The following is a 20,617-nucleotide window of genomic DNA, read 5'->3' as shown; positions in this document are numbered from 1 at the left end:
ATAATAAGTTTTCACCGCAAATCATCTTTGACCCAATAACAATATAGTCTAAAAAAGTCATGAATACTTTCACTATTGTTAATGTCCTTCCATAATAAACCCAAAATAACAATTGTGTCATGCGTCCTTCTATAGTCACTTTCGATTGTCTAATTGGCAAAAGTTGTTGAAAATAATAAAGAATGGAGTCAAATCAAGCAAGCCGTTTTTCATATGTTACAATTTTCAACTGACATAAAAGGCTTCGATTAATTTATATATAAGACCTACATGCGAATATCTCTCAGATTAAGTGTAATTGAACAATTCGACCGGCCGTGTCTTCTGTTTAACAAAGTATGTGAAGTGATTTATTTTACAATTTTCTTTTATAAACAAATCCAACCTAGTAGCACTTAGAAAAAATACTGTACGAAACCCAACAACCTAGAAAGGAAGATCAGACCTAAAAATCAAAAATCAAAAATAAAAAAACAAGAGTGATCGGCTGCTTAGAGATTGCAAAGAAAAGTGAGTTCTTAAACCAACAAATAGCATAGCACACGCAAAATGTATCAAGTCAAAGTGAGTTACTTTATTTAGAATTTTATGCCATGTATTAAAGAATAAAGACAACTTTTAGAAACATGATTTTACAATCTTAAAAGGAGGCCCACGATGAGACGGTCTCATAAGTCACTTTCTTTTAGTCGTAATTCAAATGATAAACTGTGCTCAGCTTTCACAGTTCACACACCTCTCTAATGTCTATACACAAAAATTCAATTTTGAGGTTACTAATCAGTAATCACACTTTTTTATGTCTTCATGCAATTTAATAGCATGCCTATGAAAATAATAGTACTACTTTTATTTCCAAAATATATATAGATAGTTTAATATATATCTCTTGTATTCAGGCGGATAATTTGTAAAAGTGTTAATTAACCGAGAATAGAAAACCAAAAAATCAAATGGGTAAAGCAGAATTCATGAGAATGTCAAAAGTAGCATTGATTGACAACATATGCCCAAATCTATACAAAAGTTGGAAACTTATAATTTTCCTAATTTGTGCCATTGATCTGTACACTGTAGTGATTTTGGATTGAACTTACTTTTTATTTATAACAAAATTGATGCCGTTGTTTTGTACTATCATAATTCTGTTTTAACTTTTAAACTATGTTACTTATCATGTATTTTAAAATATCAATAAAAATTAATAAAATATTGACAAAAACTGGGACGATAACATATTACCACTGTTTTTTTTATAGAATAATCAGTTTAGAACATTCTAGACTAAATTTTACTTTAGTCAAAATTAAATATATGGGTTAAGGATTTGTTTATTTGTGGGCTTGTGCTTCGTAGGGTCCGCCGCTTTGAATATGTTGCTTTAGTATTAATTAATTATATAGTGAATTTTTTAAATAAATGACAAAGAATTATAGTGAGAAATAGTAGTAATATTTAGTACTATTATTGTATTGTGATAATATATATAATTAATACTAGTAGTATATTTTTATAGCTACTATACCAGTATTTGGTTTAAAATGGTTATTTTAGTTTAGTCTTTAAAGTAACATGTTTAGTTAATTAATTTTCAACAATATACGACGTGCATGACAGTGGGCCCAGATTGTCAGATGGAACTTGATAATTTGACTATTATTAAGGTGTCAAAAAGAATGCTAGTCCTATTTAATTAAGCTTGCAATCTTCTATTCTTCTATAAATGGAGAATCACGAGGCTTCATTTTATTAACAAATCTTGATTAACATCTTAAAATGTCGGATGCCGGAAAGAAGTTAGGATGGGGATTGGGGAGAAAGAGTGATGCGCAGGAAGAAGAAACTGCAAATCCTAACGCTGAGTGTGGGAAGCCTAAGGCACAAGCAATTGCAGCCCATTCTTTTCCTCAGAAAGAGAGTGAGCCGGATTCGTGTGAGGAGAGAGATTCATGGAGAAAGAAATATTTATGTTTTATTCCTTTATTTGAAGTTATAGATAAATCAAGTTTTGATTTTTATAAAAGTGCTAAACTATAAATATTAATAATATTTTAAATATATTATAATCAAATTAATATATAAAATACATGGGTCTTATTCTAATGCTTATAGCACCCTAATCCAAAATCAAGACTAAATCTCCATCCTTGAATTTTAAAATGATTGGATGAGATTAAAGCTCACAAATCTCAATAAATAGTAGACAAAATATCAACAAAAGGGTAATATCGTCATTATGTTATCATATGATAATTTTCGTGAGTATTTTTTTATATCAACATTGTGTATTACAAATATCAACAATATGACATTAGAATATCAATACAAAGACAAGGAAATATCAACACATTTTTATTGAGATTGGACATGCATAATATTGAGATTTTGCCTACAATATATTGAGATTTTTTGTTGCATTTATTGATAAAAGCTGCTTATCAACATGTACGAAAATTGAATATAATTTATCAAATTTCATCACCCGAACATCGTCGGAACATATGCAATTGAGATCTCGTTGGAATCCTTATTAAATTATCTTTAATTTGATATTTTTTTGCGTAAAAATAATTTAAATTGAGAGAGTTACGTAAATTTAAAGATTTGAGATGATTTTGAGGAGAGAGAAAGTAGTTAGTTATAATTCCTACATATAGGATTTGACATTAATATCCTTTTAATTTAATTAATAATTATTTAAATTTAAAATATATTACACTTGGCATTATATTAACCACAAGATCTTCTAATCTAATGGTTGAAAATTGGTCTCAATTTGAGATTGGTAATTAGTTATCAATTGATTACATCCCTAAAATACATAGCATCAAATGTACATTAAATTAGAGTGATGCTCAAAGATGATATTCAAATAAGATTTACTCGTCTATCAAAAAATAAGTTAATTGAGCGAATTCTCTTATTCCCCAAGTAAAGGATGTTGTATAAAAAGCATCGATATAAACCCGATTATATGACCAATCATATAGAGCATTTAGAAATTTATCCAAATGTTTTCTTTTTGGCCCTAACTTCACAAATGAATTTATTAAATCAAAATTTTTAAAAAAAGAATAAATGGGTTTATATAAAAAGGATGAGATAAATATTCCGAAATAAGCTATATTGACCGACAAAGATGCATTTTGAAAAGACTCATACCAATGAAGTTTGCATTATGGCATCCTAAATGTACTATTTTTGAGGTTGCATTATTTAAGTATATTTTGTTTGATTCTCTATCATTAATTATTTAATAAGTATGTTGATTTTTGAGAGTTAGATATTTCGTATATGCCAGAGGCGAGATTCATGGAAAAAGATCAAAGTCCAAAAAAATTGAAAATGACAACAAAAATCTCAAAAAGTGGCATAGACCACAAATTTGCATATGCAAATGCAATTATTACAGACCACAAAATGAATACGCAAATGCAAATGCAAATGTAGTTACTTAGAGACCACAAAATGAATACGCAAATGCAAATGCAAATGCAAATGTAGTTACTTAGAGACCATAAATTAAATATGCATACGCAAATGCAAATGCAAATGCAAATGCAGTTACTTAGAGACCATAAATTAAATGGAAAATATTTTAGAGACATAATTTCTCCAAGCTATAATGTCATAATGGGGATATAATAGTAATTTTCACCATATATTTAGTTTTTGATTATTTTTATATTTTGTATATATACCTTGTTGCCCCTAAACCATTAATAAGGAGTATTAAATGAGGTCATGAATTAGAATATACCTTAATCATGGCAAATATATATTGACAGCATATTTACGCAAAGTTGGGTGAATCTTATGATAATTAAATCTTTCAGAAATTTATAAGAAAAAGTATATTGAATACCTAAAAATTTTCTAATGTGTAAGAATGAATAGTACGAAAAAGTTTAATAAGTTCACTATTATACAATATAAAATTTATGGAGTACTACTTTTTCTTTTGGTCAAGTTTATTTTGGTTAATATCAATATTATTTTTATTTATAAAAATGTATTCTCAATTTTTTTTTCCTCTCCTACTTTATCTATTAATACTTAGATGTCAAACCTCATAAAAAATAATTTTTTTTAACTAATTTGTTTAATACTAAAGCTATAAAGTTAATAATTTATTTTTCTTTCTAAAATATCAAAGTTCTTAGGTCAATTTAGGTATAGCATGGAAGAAGTTAAATTTTTATATATGCAATAATACTAATTGAGTTTACGGTTTGATTTTGTTTTAATTTAAATTATTTTCCTTTCAATATATTAATTTCTATAAATTCTTAAATTTTGGAATGGTATGGTCACTTTAATAAAAATAATTTCATATTCTTAACTCATATATTAATTATTTAAGACTATATATCTAATACTTTCTCTTTTTATTTTAGAATATTATAGCTTTTAACTCAATCCGTATATCATGCAATAAATTAAAATTTGATGCTTCTAATTAACAGTTTCTAATATTTTAATTCTTCACTTTCTAATATTAATTATTTAAATTCTTGATCTTTGAAACATTACATCGAATCTTATAAAAAGTACTCCACTAATTATATATTTTAAACTCACCTATTTTATACATTAAAACAATAAAATTAATATGTTCTCTTTTTCTTTCTAAGATATTAGAGTTCCTATCTTAGTTCATTATAACATGCAACATATTAAAATATTAGTATTATATTGTAAATAAAAACTGTTAATTTACTGTTTTGATTTTTAGGATTTCATAGTTTTTAATTTAATTCTTCACTTTCCAAAATTCTAATTTCTTTAAGTTCTTATTTTAGTACGTTACATTAAACTTCGTTCCCAAAAATAATCACTTGCTCATGACTCATGTATTTTATATCTTAAAGCTATATTGCAACTATTTTATTTGTTTCTTGTAAAATATTATAATTCTTAGCTCAATTCACTATAACATGCTATAAATTAAAATTTGATATATGATGAGTAGTTTATGAATACTGATGGGCTATACTGTTGATTTATGAATTTTAGACAAAAATTTAATTTATTTATAATTAATTCTTGGAATGTTATGGTCGAACCATGTTTAAAGTATTTACATGTTCTTCACCCATCTATTTAACATTTTAAAGCTATATAATTAATATTTTTTTAACTATTTGTAAAATATTAGAGTTCCTAGCTCAATTCATTATGTTATCTAACAAATTAAAATTTGATACTATATGATAATAGTAAATATGTTTAAGGTTTAATTTTAAGAATTTTATAATTTTAATTTGATTTTTTTACTTGAAAATTTTTTGATTTCTTTCATTTCTTAATTTTTGGAACATTATGTTGAACATCGATTACAAAATAATAACATGGTTTTTGACTCATCTGTTTAATAATACTCTATTTAAAAAGATTTTATAATTATTCACTGTATTATTAATGCAAATTGAGTTTACAGTTTTAATTTTAAGAAGTTTTTAATTTTAATTTTAATTCTTACTTTCTAAAGTTTTAATTCTTATGATTGTGAAGTTTAATGGAAACAATTTGAAATAATATTTAAAAGATTGTGTTTTAGGAGAAAGTTGAAAAAAGAAACTAACTTTAAAATTAAAATTAGTTGATGTTTGTTTATTGAAAATTAAGATATGAATTTGGTATTCTTGACTCAAAACTAAAAATTAACATTACAATTTTCAAAACAAAACTTTTAAATAAAAGAAGACGTTTTGCACTTTTGCTTTCATAAGCTAAAAAAACACTTTTATCTATACTTAGATTAAATATATAAACATGATGCTAGTTATTACTATTTACTAACTTTTGCTTTAATATTAGATCTTATAATTGGATTAATTTTTTTAAATCTATCTTAGTAATTTATAAATACAAATCTTGTTCAATATTCAAAGAAGTGATCATGTATAAATGGGTAGTATTCAATGATACAAATCTATCTTAATAGCACTCCTAGGGTAAATTAGTCAAAGTAAGAATTATACTTATGACATAAAGACATAGGGGTATTATGGCATAAAGACATTACGTCTCTAAATCACTACTCAAATTAAATATGCATATGCAAATGCAAATAGTTGTGACTATAGCTTAAAATTATATATACAAAAAATCTTAGTAAAAAGTAAGTAGTCTAGTACTATTTCAGATTAACTAGTTTACATAAAATAGACCAAAGTATAAATTTAACAATTGAAGTGATTGTCTGTCATAAATGAATATAGAGTAGCTGGTTGTACAAACAATATACTCCAGAAAATAAATAACATCTCTCGCCAGAAAATGTAAAAAACGTTTTCGACCCAACACGCATTTAATTAATCATATAGTAATATAATTTCAAAATATTATAAAATATCTTTTTTAAAACAATAAAAGAGATTAAATGTTTTATACAAACACGAATTAGACGGCAAGTTACTCCACGAATTAGCAACACGACTTTTTGAAAACATAATTAAACAATGAAAAAAAAAAGGATTTCACAAAGCCACATCTGTCTAATGTGTTTAGAGTGAACTATAAAAATGATTTTTGAACTATGGGTTTATTTCGTCCATAGTCCCTAGACTTTAAAAATATCGCAAGACATCCCTGGACTAAGGGTTTATCTCGAATATGGTCATTTTTCACTGTTTTCGGTCGAAAATACCCTTTTGGGGGGTTTGGGCAATTTGGTCTTTTTACACTTAACATTTTAAATCTGATATTATTTCAGTTATGTACTAAATCTGATATTATTTCAAAATTATCATTCTTTTTCCCTTTTGTTATCCTTCACTTTGTTTCGTTATTTCAATATTAGATTTACTTTTATAAAATTAAATTTTAAATTTTGATTTTTAAATATCAATAAAATTTTTTAATTAAAACTATTAACTCTTAGACACTATAAATATTGATTAAAATTATTAGTTTTTGTTATTTAATATAATATTCAACTGAATTGAAGAAGTATAAAAAAATAATATTAATCATGATGGAAAAATAAGAGCTATTCTATTTAGTCTTCGTTCGGTTGTTATAATTGCTTGTGATTGAATATTATGAAGTTGACTAAAAATTTGATCCTACTAAAATTTTATATACGAGTATTTTTGTTGAAATTTTCAAGTAAATTTTGATTGTTTTCAAATTAATAAACGAAAATTATATTAGTCTTATATTAGATGCATATTTATTTCAGTATAAATCGTGTTATATGATCTATTTATGATTAAAGCTATTAAATATTGATTAAAACTAAGACGTTGCCATACCTTATTGATTAGTTATTAGACACTATCAAATATTGATTATGACTAATAATTTTTTTTATTTAATAATTTTTATAACTAAAAAAATTTAATGATATTTAAAAATTAAAATTTAAAATTTAATTTTGTAAAATTAAATCTAATATTAAAATAATGAAACAAAGTGAAGGATGACAAAAGGGAAGAAGAATGATAATTTGAAATAATATCAGATTTAGTACATAACTGAAATAATATCAGATTTAAAATGTTAAAAGTGTAAAAAGACCAAATTGCCCAAACCCTCCAAAACCCCCAAAAAGGGTATTTACCGAAAACTGTGAAAAATAACCATTTTCGAGATAAACCCTTAGTCCAGTGATGTCTGGCATATTTTTAAAGTCCAGGGACTATGAGCGAGATAAACCCATAGCCTAGAGACTTTTTGTAGTTCACTCATGTCTTTATATACAAAAATTCAATATTGAGATTACTAATCACACTTACGAACAAATTCATTTAATTTAAAGTAGCATTGGTCTAGGCACCAGTTAAAAGTCCGAGCCTGCCTACCAATATTAAGTAGTATTATATATAAGGGAAATTCAATTTAATAATTAATTACACAAATAAATATGAACTAAAACAATCTAAAATGATCTTCGTATTATGAATTAAATCAATCAAACACTGCCTTAATGATCTCTAACATTGTTGTGACATGAAAATCTTTATTCACATGAATTAATAACCATCAATCAAGACAAAAATGGATAGGCATTGACGATAACAAGATACAAAACCATACTAAAACTTAGATTTATTGAATGGCAATGGATCAAGTCTTTAAGAATATGGAGTATGTGTAATAATTTGTACAAACAGTATAAATAAATAACCTCTCTCGCTAAAAAAGTAAAAAATAATTTCAAACTCATAAGTATAACCTAGTTGTTTATATACAGCATGAAAATAGAAACCATTCATCAACAAGCTAAGGTATACTATCTTTACTGATTTCATTAAAACCAGAAGTGGATGAAGAGTATGCTACACCCTGTTCGTATTGTCGATGAAACCAGCGACTCCCCCCACGTAGCACTGCTCAAGCTCCGCCTCTCCTGGTGAAAGTCTTTCATGGCTTTGAACCTCACGTCGTTAGTATATGTGCTCCCCTCGGGCGTGACAACCGGAATGTCCATTTTGTGCTCGAGCATCAGAACCACCTCTGACATCGTTGGCCTCACTGACGGAGTTGCATTCGTGCACAGGAGAGCTATTTTCACCACCATCTCTATCTCCTCTCTGTTGGCACCGGCATCCAATCTTGGATAAATGAGTTCATCAATGCGCTTGCTCTAGTTCAAGTGGCTCACCTACAACGCCAAAGAATGTAGCAGTTTGAGAAGAATTGTCGTTCTTATTTAGGGGTGTTTATCAATCAACGTAAACATCCTATTAGCTGACGAAAACAATCGCTTGAAAAATAAATGGTTCGTACCCAATCTAGAAGGTAGACGAAATTGTGACTAGGCATGTAGTTGTTGTTGCTTTTTCCGCTGACTATTACCAGAAGCACGACTCCAAAGCTGTAGACATCTGCTTTGTCGGTTAGATAACCTCACAGTGCATATTCAGGCGCCATATATCCTCTGCAAAAGAAGGACGAGCACGCTTATTAGCGTTGTGGGAACTAGGAAGCCAGGGAGAGAGTGTCACCAACATAATGAGATGAAACTTACATTGTTCCAGCAACTTTTGTGCTAACGTGCGTCTTCTCGTCTTCATTAAGACGAGCCAATCCAAAATAAGATATTTTAGGATTTAGAGCACTGTCCAGCAGCACATTAGTGGCTTTGATGTCTCGATGGACAATTTTCATCCTTGATTCTCGTTTGATAACGAAAAAGACGAACCATTAGGCTTCTGCGCACCTGATAGATTTGAGGGGCTATGATCCCAGACTGGTCGCCTTAATTGTGCATCCGAGGACTTTGGAGAAGAGCAGTTTCAGATGTAAGACGCTTTTGGCACCAAAATCCCACACGCCGAGCTGGGCTCCAATGACAATGTGAACGCCAAGAGATCACCAATGCACGTATCTGTGTACTCTATCGGTGCAGTGCTGACATGGGAGAAGTTTTTCCACTTGATTGGTTTGAACCATCGGCTATCCTGCTCTTCGGGCCCTTGCCACTTGGGTGCACCTATATGGGGATGTATGTGTCCCAGTGGGGCTGAAGAATCTTCGGAGGCGTAACCAGAGGCTGCAAGTTAATGGCAAGACGATTTTGTTTGCCTCCTTCAAGGCTGAGCTTGAGTACGGTGACGGGCTTGCATCCAACTGTAACCTGAAATACCAATCCACAAATCGGCTATGGCTACTGTCTAAGCTTCTCTTACTAGAAATTTATTTACATTTCTAATGGAGATCAAACACAAATGTGAACCCATGCAAGCAAATTCACAAAATCACACATCGAATTTGGTAATGTCAATTGACCCTAAAAGCATTTGTCATCTCTTACAGTTCAGTAGAATATATTGGAACATGCAGCAACTTTCCCCAAATGCTAAAACATGCTAAGCACACCCCAAAATCTATTAAAAACACACCCTGTGTACTGAAATATGAGGTATGGTGTGGGGTGCATATAATTGCTTCTTTATTATATTCCCGACTACTGGTAGAGACAAACTCAACTATAATGGCATAGTGCACTTCAAAAATATTGGTTGTTGAGGAAGATAATGAAGATGTGTATCATAATAACACACATATTGGCAACAGCAAGGATTCGTGACTGATTTTTAGACTAATAATGGGAAAAAACACAATTAGAGTGATATACCTGATCGGGGCTAATATACGGCTTAGGAACCATTAAACTGAACTGAAGATATTGACAAACAGGCTCCTTTCTTTGCAAATTGTTCTGCTCAGGAGCCCACACCCGAGGAATTTGGAAATCCAAGAAATACTGAAGATCCTCAATAGGTGGCTTATCTGCAGGTAGTCGATACAACACATAATTTAGGATCAAGGAAAACAGTGACAAATTCTTTATCAAATGACAAGATTTCTTAAAAGTAGGACAAACATGTTTTGAGTCAATATTAAAATCATCATGATATACACGTGAATGAAATAACTCCAACAGTGTTTGCAGGCTGCATGAAAATAGCCATCATCCAGGCATCTCTAGTCTCTACACAGTAGAACAAAATGAGTCTATCCAGGTATACAATTTTCTTTAAGTAGTCAATGGTTTAATTCAACCATTACGATTTTGCTTTAACCATGTACTACATTATAGTGACTTTTGTATACGAATATTGGATCTTTTTTCTTGTTCTCTGAAATCCCTAATGAATGGGGCCGAGCAATATTCATAACCTTTCCAGTTTCCAGATAGAAAACGTAACAAAAAAGTGGTTCTTCAGCCTAAATCATATTTCTATGGAATACAGAGGATTTAGAAGAATATAATAGTGGACTAATGGCATATTAACAAAAGTTTGAATCCTTACACATCCAAGTATAACTCAATAGCAAGAGCCAAATGTTTTATCCTAGACACTCCACCAATTGTTATTGAGGTCACAATGCGGGTTCCGTAATTTTCTATGAAACTGTGAGACAAAGAATTGTATCAGGAACTCAGAAATCCAGTAGTCAACCTTTCACACACTCAAGTTACAGCATGACCTTTTGAAAAGTATCTTCTAAGTAGATAATTAACAACCAATTTCTATCCATTTAAAGGTTTTCAAAGTTTAAATATTACTGCTTTTCCATACTTTATAAAGTCTGTACAAAACATTTTTATAATGGAAACAGCATATAGATGTTATACACACATATGATACTGAAGACAAGCAATATCAGTCAGTAAAAGTTGCTTGCAGAATGTTTCACCTTGCCAAGGATGCAGGATCCCAAGACTAGGGAACGGCACGCTTTATTTCAGTACGCAAACTTAACTAGTTTTCACTTGTTTGATACTGAATAATGGGATGGGATGGTACATCCAACCATTGCAAGTGACTTCGCAGTTGCTGCATCAAGTTTCCAAGAGCCGCTAAAATTAAACATGGAATTGAAGCATCCAAGTGGTATCTGACCAGAATGTTCATCGATGCACCCTGACATCTGCAAAATTTGAAGTTCAAACATGTCAATGCTGCAGAATCTGGGGTTACATGAAAATTTTATGTAGACGTATATACTTATCAATCATCTTAATACCAAAGGCGCATAATTAAAAATCAACCAATGAAGCTATGCAGCAATGAGTAGTTATAAAAATACCAAAGGCACATAATTAGAACATAGTAGATACAAATTAACCAATGAAGCTATGCACCAATGATCAGTTATAAAAATCCGTTCTTTAAGAAAATCAAGAAACAACTCCCCGTTTCAACAGCCATATAGAATTACATCACTACATCCAAACAAGAAAACCCACAAAGCAAAATCGAGTTCAAAGAAGAGCAATTGGAAAAAATATAAAAGCTGAAGGTCAGTACAGTAGTATTTCTGTGTATTTTCTTTTTAAATTATAATTTTAATTTTAATTCTAATTTCTCGGAATTGGGGGAAGGGGAAATAATTTTTGGTGTATATGCAAAAGTAAGTCCATTAGGTAGTGGATATGTTGATTGTATTGGAGCAGATTCAATTGGGGAAAAGGCTGATGTAGAAAAATGGGCTCTGCTTGATAAAATGAAGCCCAGGTCCATTCGAATCCAATAATAGTTACACTCATTATTAAACTTTCGGTGCTTTCATCAATTTACTGGAGATTACGGTTCAGAAATTTGGTTTGATAATGTTGTCCAAGTAAATTACCAAGCAACGTCAGTATCAAAATTTTAATTAATTGTAAAATCAGATTAAATCAATAGTTATGTGAATCTTTTTCATTAGATCCATGAACTGAATTTGCTCAATACTTTTTCGCATATATATGGCCAATCAATAATTAATGAAAAAAATATACTACTATGATCTAACCCACAAAAAATCAGTTTAAAGAAAGTAGAAGGAAGAAAAGGAAGCAGAGAGAGTATATGGAATAGAAAGCCTAATAGCCTTGGGACTTATTGAGATAAAACATACAAATATAATGAAAGCTAATATACAGTGATCCATAAAGATTTAATTAAGCCAATGAATATTTACAGATTTGAAATTTTCCCTTTCGGTGAGACAAAATATGAAATGCTATGGATCGTCAGCACAAGTTGATTACTTTTAATTAATGGGATTTGTTCTCTAGGAAAAGTGGAAAACTAATATCTTGAATTATGAAAAAGTGCAAAGTTTCCAGTCAAGAAATGGATAGTATGATATCTTACATCTTGAATTGAACTATACAGCTGGAGTACTTTTTGAATTATAGTCAAACTCTCATGTGAATTAAAATTTGTTTATAATTTTAGTTCGTACTTCGTATTCCTAACTTCCATGATTTGTTTATAACCTTTTAATTTTAAGAAAAAACCAATTTATACCGCATTTGTTGGTATATTTTAAGGGAAACATAAACTACTCCAGATGAAAAAAAACTGATTAATTAAACTACGATTGAGTCAAGACTTAAGCAAGTTAATTTATATTTTTATCGGTTAATTACGACAAGCGAAACATAAACCAAACTTTTAGTAAGACTTGAACGAATAGGGGGTGTGATCCGTTGCTAACTTTCTTAAATTGTTAACTCCACTAACTCATCAATACAATGTATTAAAAATGTCAACAAAACTTAGTTGATATTTTAATATACTATGTTGACATTTATATATAAAATGTTAACACGGTGTATAAAATTGTTAACATAAATTTGTGTTGACATTTTAATGTGCTCATGTTGATATTTTTTATACAGTGCATTGATGAATTAACAAGTTAATAATTTAAGAAAAGTTAGCATTATAATGTACCCCGTAGTTAAGTTATATTTCTATCATCAAAGATGATAAGCTAGGCATAAACCAAATAGTATTTAGTAAGACTTCATTGAGCTAATTTATATTTATATCGTCAAATTGCGACAATGACGCATAAACCATTTTTTTAGTAAAGTTATGTGATTTTTTAGTGAAAAGAGTTGATGGTATTTTCTCGAGAAAATTAAAAATTGGGGAAACAATATATAATTGATCCTTATTCTTTTATCCTAGTAGTATTTGATTCAGAGTTCTTGTGTCCATCTTCATCCTCTTCGAGCAAAATCTACATCCTACAATTAGGTACATATCGAAAAATTTGGCAGTATACGTTTAACAATTGTTTCATCGGAATTTATTAATAGTCGTAGAACTTTTATTTTATAATTTTTCTTTTCTAGACGACTTGAACATAGTTGCGATTTGAACAATAGACACTTGCAAAGAAAAGTGAATGGCAATTGCAACATTTGGAAAGAGGCCAACGCCCAACAATCGTTTGTCGTATGATTTATCTTAATAAGATGAACTTTCGTCCAGCTTTTTCACACACGTCTCTGATGTGGGTTTCTTTACACAGAAAAATTCAATCTTCAGGTTCTAACCAATTTATATCATTGGTCTTTGACTCTTAGCTGTAGGCAGTTAAGAGTTGAATGAAATTTATCATTTAAGATGTTTGATTTCTAGATGATTATAAATATAGGGTGAAGATATATAATAATAATAATAATAATAATAATAATAATAATAATAATAATAATAATAATAATAATAATAATAATAATAATAATATAAAAGTTACAAAAGTCACTGTGAATTTAAACATAAAGATAATCATACGGGATGATCGTAAAAGTTACAAAAGTTATGATTTAATTCACTTCTTTTAAGAGTTATGAAAACTTAACCTGAAGTTAATAAAAGTTACGATTTAATAGATAGTTTTTCTAATATACTTATATACTAGTACTCTCTCCATTCCAATTTAGAAATCCCAATTTAATTAGTATGGCACAAGTTTTAAAAAAAATGTAAAGGAAAATTGGTGAAAATGAAAGTGGATCACATTTTTTTACTACAGTATTATATTCCTTGCGTCCCCAAAGAATATGCACTTTAGGTTCGGTACAAGTTTTAATGCAAAATTGGTAAAGTAAGAGAGAAGTAGAGAGAAAATGTAATTAAAGTATTGTTGATAGAGAATGAGTATCACCTCACTAGAGAGAAGAAAGTTTTTAAAATTGGAAAGAGTCATATTCTTGTGAGACGGAGGGAGTATTAGTGTTATAATAAAATATGAGTGGAATGAAAGGCCTGCTAATACTCCCTTCATCTGCAAAAGGAGTCCCGATTCATTTTACTATAAGTGATAATATGATATCACATTTCATTTAAAACTAATACTACTTACAAGTAAAATCCATATTCCACTATTTTTTCACTTACTTTTTCTTAAAACTCGTGTCGAAAAAAAAATAGGACTACTAATATCGGAAGTATGTGTCGCCAAATGACCCGGGGGCTGATTTAGATTGATTAAATCTTATATTCTGTGCCCAAATCAATCAAATATGAGGCCTTTTGGCAATTTTAAATATTAACAATATTTTTGGAAAGTATAAGAAACTTGTTAGTAAAAGTTACTCCCTCTAGTTCATTACAAGTTGAGTCATTTTACCATTTTAGAAAGTTTCTTCATAGTTGAGTCGTTTTCAAATATGGTAACTTTTTTCTCTTTCTTTCTTTTCTCTCTACTTTATTCACTTTATACTTTATTCACTACTCCATCGTCTTATAATAAATGTCACAAATTTTTTTTTAGTTTGTCCCATAAAAAATGTCACATTTTTTTTTGAAAAAAGTTCTATCTCACATTAATATAAATATATTATTTTCTATTTTCATTTAACACACAAAATAACACTTCCTAAAATCTCGTGTAAAACCTGTATATTGTTATAGCTTCTATACCTGTATTTGGTTAAAAATGGTTATGTCAGTGTAGACATTAAACTATTTAAGCTAACATGTTTTATTAGTTTAGGAATTAAACATTGTACGATGTGCATGACAATGGGCCCATGCATGTTGCGGGTTATTGAAACAAATGCGCAACTGAGTATTTGACAATTGCGTTTATAAAAAATACTCCTATAATCTCCAATAAATGGAGAACCAGGCTTCATTAAAATGGACAAGTCTTAGATTAACATCATAAAATGTCGGATGCCGGAAAGAAGTTAGGATGTGGATTGGGGAAAAAGAGTGAGCTGCAGGCAGAAGAAGCTGCAAATCCTAAGGCTGAGAGTGGGAAGCCAAAGGCACAAGCAATTGCAGCCCATTCTTTTCCTCGGAAAGAGAGTGAGCCGGATTCGTGTAACAACAACGGTGCTGCTAATAACCTATGGAGCAACAATAAAGTCGCAGGCACAACCTCGTCTGGAGTTAGGCAGACGAAAAATCCTCACCGCGTAATCGGCTCTGCATAAATAGTATGTCGTCCATGTCTCCCTCTTTTTTCATACTAACGTCCCTTCTCTTTTATATTTATTCGATCATGTGATTGTAGGAAAAACGAAATTTGAATATCAAAATCTTTAATTTTTTTACAGATGTTACATTATGTTGATGGTGTTTTTCACTTGTATAGCGTTGATTTTTTTATAAAAAACTAACATAATTTCTGATAATAAAGAAAGCAGCACCTAGCTAGCTATAAGTTGAAGATTAGTTACCTTAAGCTTTTGCTTTTCTATATATGACACTTCATTCCATTTGCATTCTCTAAATTTTTCTTGGACTTTTGCGGTTTTCCGTAGAAGATTTTCCTTGAATTTTTGTTCTATTGGTGGAGAATTGTACATCGGCCATACATTTTCCTAATGGTTTCATGTCTCATCTATAGAGTCGATAATTTGAAAAGAGGCAATATCCAATTATAGCTTCAATATATATAGGAATTTGAATTCCTAAATAAAAGATTTCCTTTGTTTCTAGATTTGTTTCTCTCTCACTATTTTTCTTTTTCTTATAGTTTATTTCGGTGGTTCTTTTTAAACAAAGATGAAATTTTATAGAAGCAAGTTAGATTTACATTATCTTTTGACTTTTGTTCCTTTGATATTCATTTTCTTATTAACAGAAATTAAAATAATGTTTTGGCCGTTCTAAAACTTCCGAAACATGATGTCGTGCATTGTTTTTCAATACGTCTTCCTATAGTTTTCATGTCTCAATCTATTGAGTCGAATTGATAGACAACATGCCCAAATCTATACAATACTATAATTTTCCTCATTTGTGTCATCAGATCTCACCGGTCGAATTAGGACGACGGATGACGCCACGATATGTCCCTGCTCCTTTTATTTCAATTTTATGTTAATTTGTACTTTATTGGTGGTGATTTGGGATTGTATTTTCTTTTTCTTTATAGATAGATTTCGTTGCTATCTATCCTTGTTTTTTTGAAACTATTTATGTAGTTGGTTGCTTTTTACAATAATGATTAAATATTATAGAGAAATACTAAAAGATTTTTGGAACAAAGAATGGACATGACTAAAAAGGGACAAAAAATCTCAATATATATGGAGTAAAAAAGGCTAACTTTTCATAAGTCAATAGTACTATAGAAAGTTCGTGTGAGGAGAGAGATTCATGGAGAAAGAAACAATTTTAAAAAAGTATCAAAGTCCAAAAAGTAATAAAATGATAAAAAGATCAATATAACAGTGGAAGATGATAAAAAATATTATTACAAACTAAACTAATCTATCCATGCTTATATTATTATATAGACCACGAATACGCCGTACGCGTATATGCATATGCAAATGCTGTGATTTTTTTAGAGTTCTTACATTGGTAAATTGACTGAAATGTCCTTTAGAAACAGTATTTTCGACAAAACAAATATTAAAAGGTGAAAAAAGTACCTGGAAAGGTATTAAATCAAAGTAGAAAGACTTCATTCTATCGATATTTTTAAAGTTTTAATACCTCATTTGATACCAATTCATATATAAAGTACCAAAAAAAGATGTTCACTATCTCAAAATAATTGTGACATGGGATTCTTTATCCACATGAATTAATTAATGGTAATCGACCAGGAAAAAGTGGATAGGCATAAACGTTAATACGGGAGAAAAAACCGTAAAAATATCTCTTAGGTAGTAGAACTTTGATGTATTGATTTATTTAGTGAAAAATTTTTAAGTAAAAAGTAAGTAGCCTAGCCTAGCATTTAGATTAGAGACTTTACATACAATGGACCACAATATACATGTAAGAATACTGTCTATAATATTAATTGTAATTCTAATTTCACGGAGTTGGGGGGAGGGGAAATAAGTTTTGGGTACATTTATATATGCGAAATGGAGCCCAGATCCATTCCAATTCAAGAATAGTTATACTGAATATCCAACTTTGGGTTGCTTTCATTAGTTTACTGGAGACAATACGATTCAAAAATTCAGTACGATAAATGTCACGATCGCATTTTCTAAGAATAGAAAATATAGTTGATCGCGACTAGAGGAGTATTAAAGAAGTGGGGAAGAAAGGGAAAAAACAACACAACTCAACTATAGCTCGAAATAAATGGGAATAACTCGAATAAAATCATAGTATCATTTCAACAATCAACAACTCGAAACGAATATTATCTCAACAATACTTAAAATCAAAAGAAACAACATTCAGCGGAAGCATTCGAGAGAAGAATAGTATTATGTATGATACATAATATTTTCTGAACATTTTATTTGCCATGTTCTTCACTTTTATGCTCAACACCCATCGCGCTCATCATAGTTCAACATGCACATAAGGAAAACACATGCAGGGCTGAGTACTTGATGTACTGAGTGAACATATACCAAAACAATTTTACGATCTTATAAAAACAGTTATGTCATGCCACATTGAGTGAATCTCGGGTTTACTTTAAAATACCGAGAAAACACTAAAAATATTTCAAACACAAACTTTCTCATCTCCAAGTCCTTTTCCACATCGTTTCAAAAACACAACCATTTCTCCTTGAGTTATTTAAAAACTGTCATATCTGTTCTTTAGGGTGCCATGTAAGGTGACCACTTTCCACGAGCATGAAAACCGGTCAACGATGACTCACGGTCCTCATCATGTACACCAGTCCGAGTAGGGACGCACCCTTACCAGGACCCGAATTCGATTAAACTCATAGTAAGGACTCACTTCCCACTATGCAATCATCAACATCATCATCTCAACAAACTCAACAGCATGTGAAACGAGAATATGGCCACAATTTCGATCACCGGACCGGTCGACCCAAAAGACAGCTCACGATCCCCAATGTGTACACTAGCCTGAGTAGGGACTTACTCCCTAGTCAGACCCAAATTCGATTTCAATAGGTCTAGTAGGGACACTTCCCTTACTAAACAAACATATAGGCATTTCTCAAAACAAAAACATGGCTTGACATACCCTTCTCAACTTTATTTTTCTCATAGAACGTATTTGAAATATAAATCATTTTTCTGTCAAGATCGAGCATCAATTTACATCAAACCAACAAAGCCTAGCAAATTCACAACCACTCACAAAGCTATACATCTCAACAATTGCAACCACTTTCACTTTAAACACATATATCACATCATCATTAGAATAAAGTATAATAATATGCAAATCATACTTAGAAGGCATTTCTTCACATAAAATTATGCTCAAACTGATGTATTAAAACGAACACTCTTGAAAATATTTTAGTTTGAAAGCCCACCTCGTTCATTTAATTTTCTAAATTTGAAATCCTTACTTCGACTTCAATTTTGTCCACGGAGAAATCCCTTCCTTGAGTCCATGCTTCTCCTCTTTCAATTATTTTCGAGGCCGTCCGAGCTTCCTATCTTCTTTGCCCAAAACAAACTAGCTCCCTCCTCCATCAGCCCAACAGATCAATATGTTGGTCCATCAAAGCAGCCCATTTAATACTCCCTAACCCACCTATTTTAAAAGGGCCCAACAAGAAATAAAAGGAATCGCTGGAGTTCGTGGCAGCCGTCCCATGGGGTGAGAGGGTGATACACATATATATGCTCGTATTGCGTCGTCAATTTTGCTAGTTTGTTTAGATTCAGCAAACTAATTTTCCTTGAAATTGAATGAATGTGGAGAAGGATCGTGTGATTGAGGAATACGATCTGAAATCTGTTCCATAATGCAGATTTTTGAAATACACACGGCAGAATTAGAGAATCGATTGGGCTTATTTGCAGAAAAATGAAGTTGAATTGGGCTAAAAAAGAATAATTGGGCTTCCTTAAGAAAAACAATTGGACTTGCAAAAGAATAATTGTTGAAGTCCAAATTATAAAATCGTTCTCTCGATAAAAGAAACAAAGGCGAAAAATTTTCAGGTGCACAAACGACGTCCTTTCAAGAACAAAGATAGAAAAAGTCGGGTGTTACATATATTTACTCGTGAAAATAAGGTTTGGGAAACAAAACATATTTGATCCTTAATCTCATATCTAATTTGATTTGTTCGGTTAAAAAGTTATTGTTTGAATTGATTATCCTACAATTAGATGCATAATCAATTTTATGGCAGTATATGTTAAGTTGTTAACTTTGTTTCATTATAATAGTAATATTTTTTATTCTATGACAAATAATGTTAACATAGACTGGAATCAATACAATTATTTTGTATATATATAAAAATTCAACATTGTAGCACTTTGAAAAACCCAAATTTATATGAAAACCCAACAAGATAGAAAGGAAAAGAACAAAAATAAATCTCAAAACAAAAAACAAGATCGATCTGGTGCTTACTAGAAATTGCAAAGAAAAGTGAGTTCTTAAGCCAACAAAGTAACTTCGATTTTAATTGAGACGGACAGAGAATAATTTATATCTACCTCTCATTTTTTAAAGATAAATGAACAAAAAATTAAATTAAATTGTACTTATGATGGACTCAATTTCAAACATGAGACTTTTGTACTTGGACATTAATCATTATTTCACAAGGCCAACACAACTACACTATATCATCTCTCTGTTTTCTCTCTCTGTAATGAGTTAGGTCTGAAGTCCCAACTCCCAACGGGTAAAAAAAATGAAAACATAACATCTAAAAAGTCTCCAAGTTCAAAAAATTATTTTTAACCCAACTCACATTTAAACCATAGACTTTTTGGGTGATCGACAGCAGATGCTTTCACAGTTGAAGATACACTTTTAAATGATAATAAAAAAATCTTTCTTAAACAAAATAAAAGAGAATAAAATGTTTTGAATAAACACAAACTAGAAAGCAAATTTTAGGTTATTTTGCCATGAAGCTGTCTTAATTCTCATGATCGCAATGCAACTACAAAGTGTGCTAGTATAATCTTAAGGGTGGAACCAGATTTGGT

The 20,617-nt window shown here is 30.2% G+C and overlaps 1 protein-coding gene across 2 annotated transcripts; it reads right to left on the bottom strand.

The window, feature by feature from the left end:
- Positions 1 to 8,062: 8,062 nt before the first annotated feature.
- Positions 8,063 to 11,774, bottom strand: LOC125188560 (MACPF domain-containing protein CAD1-like). 2 transcript variants are annotated; one of them, XR_016130606.1, is made up of 5 exons: positions 11,155 to 11,771; positions 10,088 to 10,242; positions 8,978 to 9,586; positions 8,737 to 8,887; positions 8,063 to 8,611 (listed from the first exon to the last, which is right to left on the bottom strand). XR_016130606.1 is itself a non-coding variant. In XM_089058812.1 (4 exons), the coding sequence occupies exons 2-4, from the start codon at positions 10,768 to 10,770 to the stop codon at positions 9,443 to 9,445; spliced, it is 303 nt and encodes a 100-aa protein (XP_088914938.1). In that variant the 5' UTR covers positions 10,771 to 10,868; positions 11,155 to 11,774; the 3' UTR covers positions 9,011 to 9,442. The 2 variants fall into 2 exon arrangements, 1 of the variants encoding a protein (XP_088914938.1); XM_089058812.1 differs by lacking the exons at positions 8,063 to 8,611; positions 8,737 to 8,887 and adding an exon at positions 10,767 to 10,868 and having other exon boundaries at positions 9,011 to 9,586; positions 11,155 to 11,774.
- Positions 11,775 to 20,617: the final 8,843 nt, after the last annotated feature.

This window comes from Salvia hispanica, chromosome 5 (genome assembly GCF_029641045.1).
Source record: "Salvia hispanica isolate PSC_SH4W2 chromosome 5, Shi_PSC_v1, whole genome shotgun sequence".
NCBI classification, from domain to species: domain Eukaryota; kingdom Viridiplantae; phylum Streptophyta; class Magnoliopsida; order Lamiales; family Lamiaceae; genus Salvia; species Salvia hispanica.
The sequence above is the reverse complement of the archived record's forward strand: the minus strand, read 5'-3'. Positions and strand labels throughout refer to the sequence as shown.

Excerpts from the sequence above, each read along its gene's own strand:
- LOC125188560 (XM_089058812.1), bottom strand. Across the intron at positions 9,587-10,087 it reads CGTATATTAGCCCCGATCAG|GTTACAGTTGGATGCAAGCC; the intron begins GTATATCACTCT and ends TTGGTATTTCAG.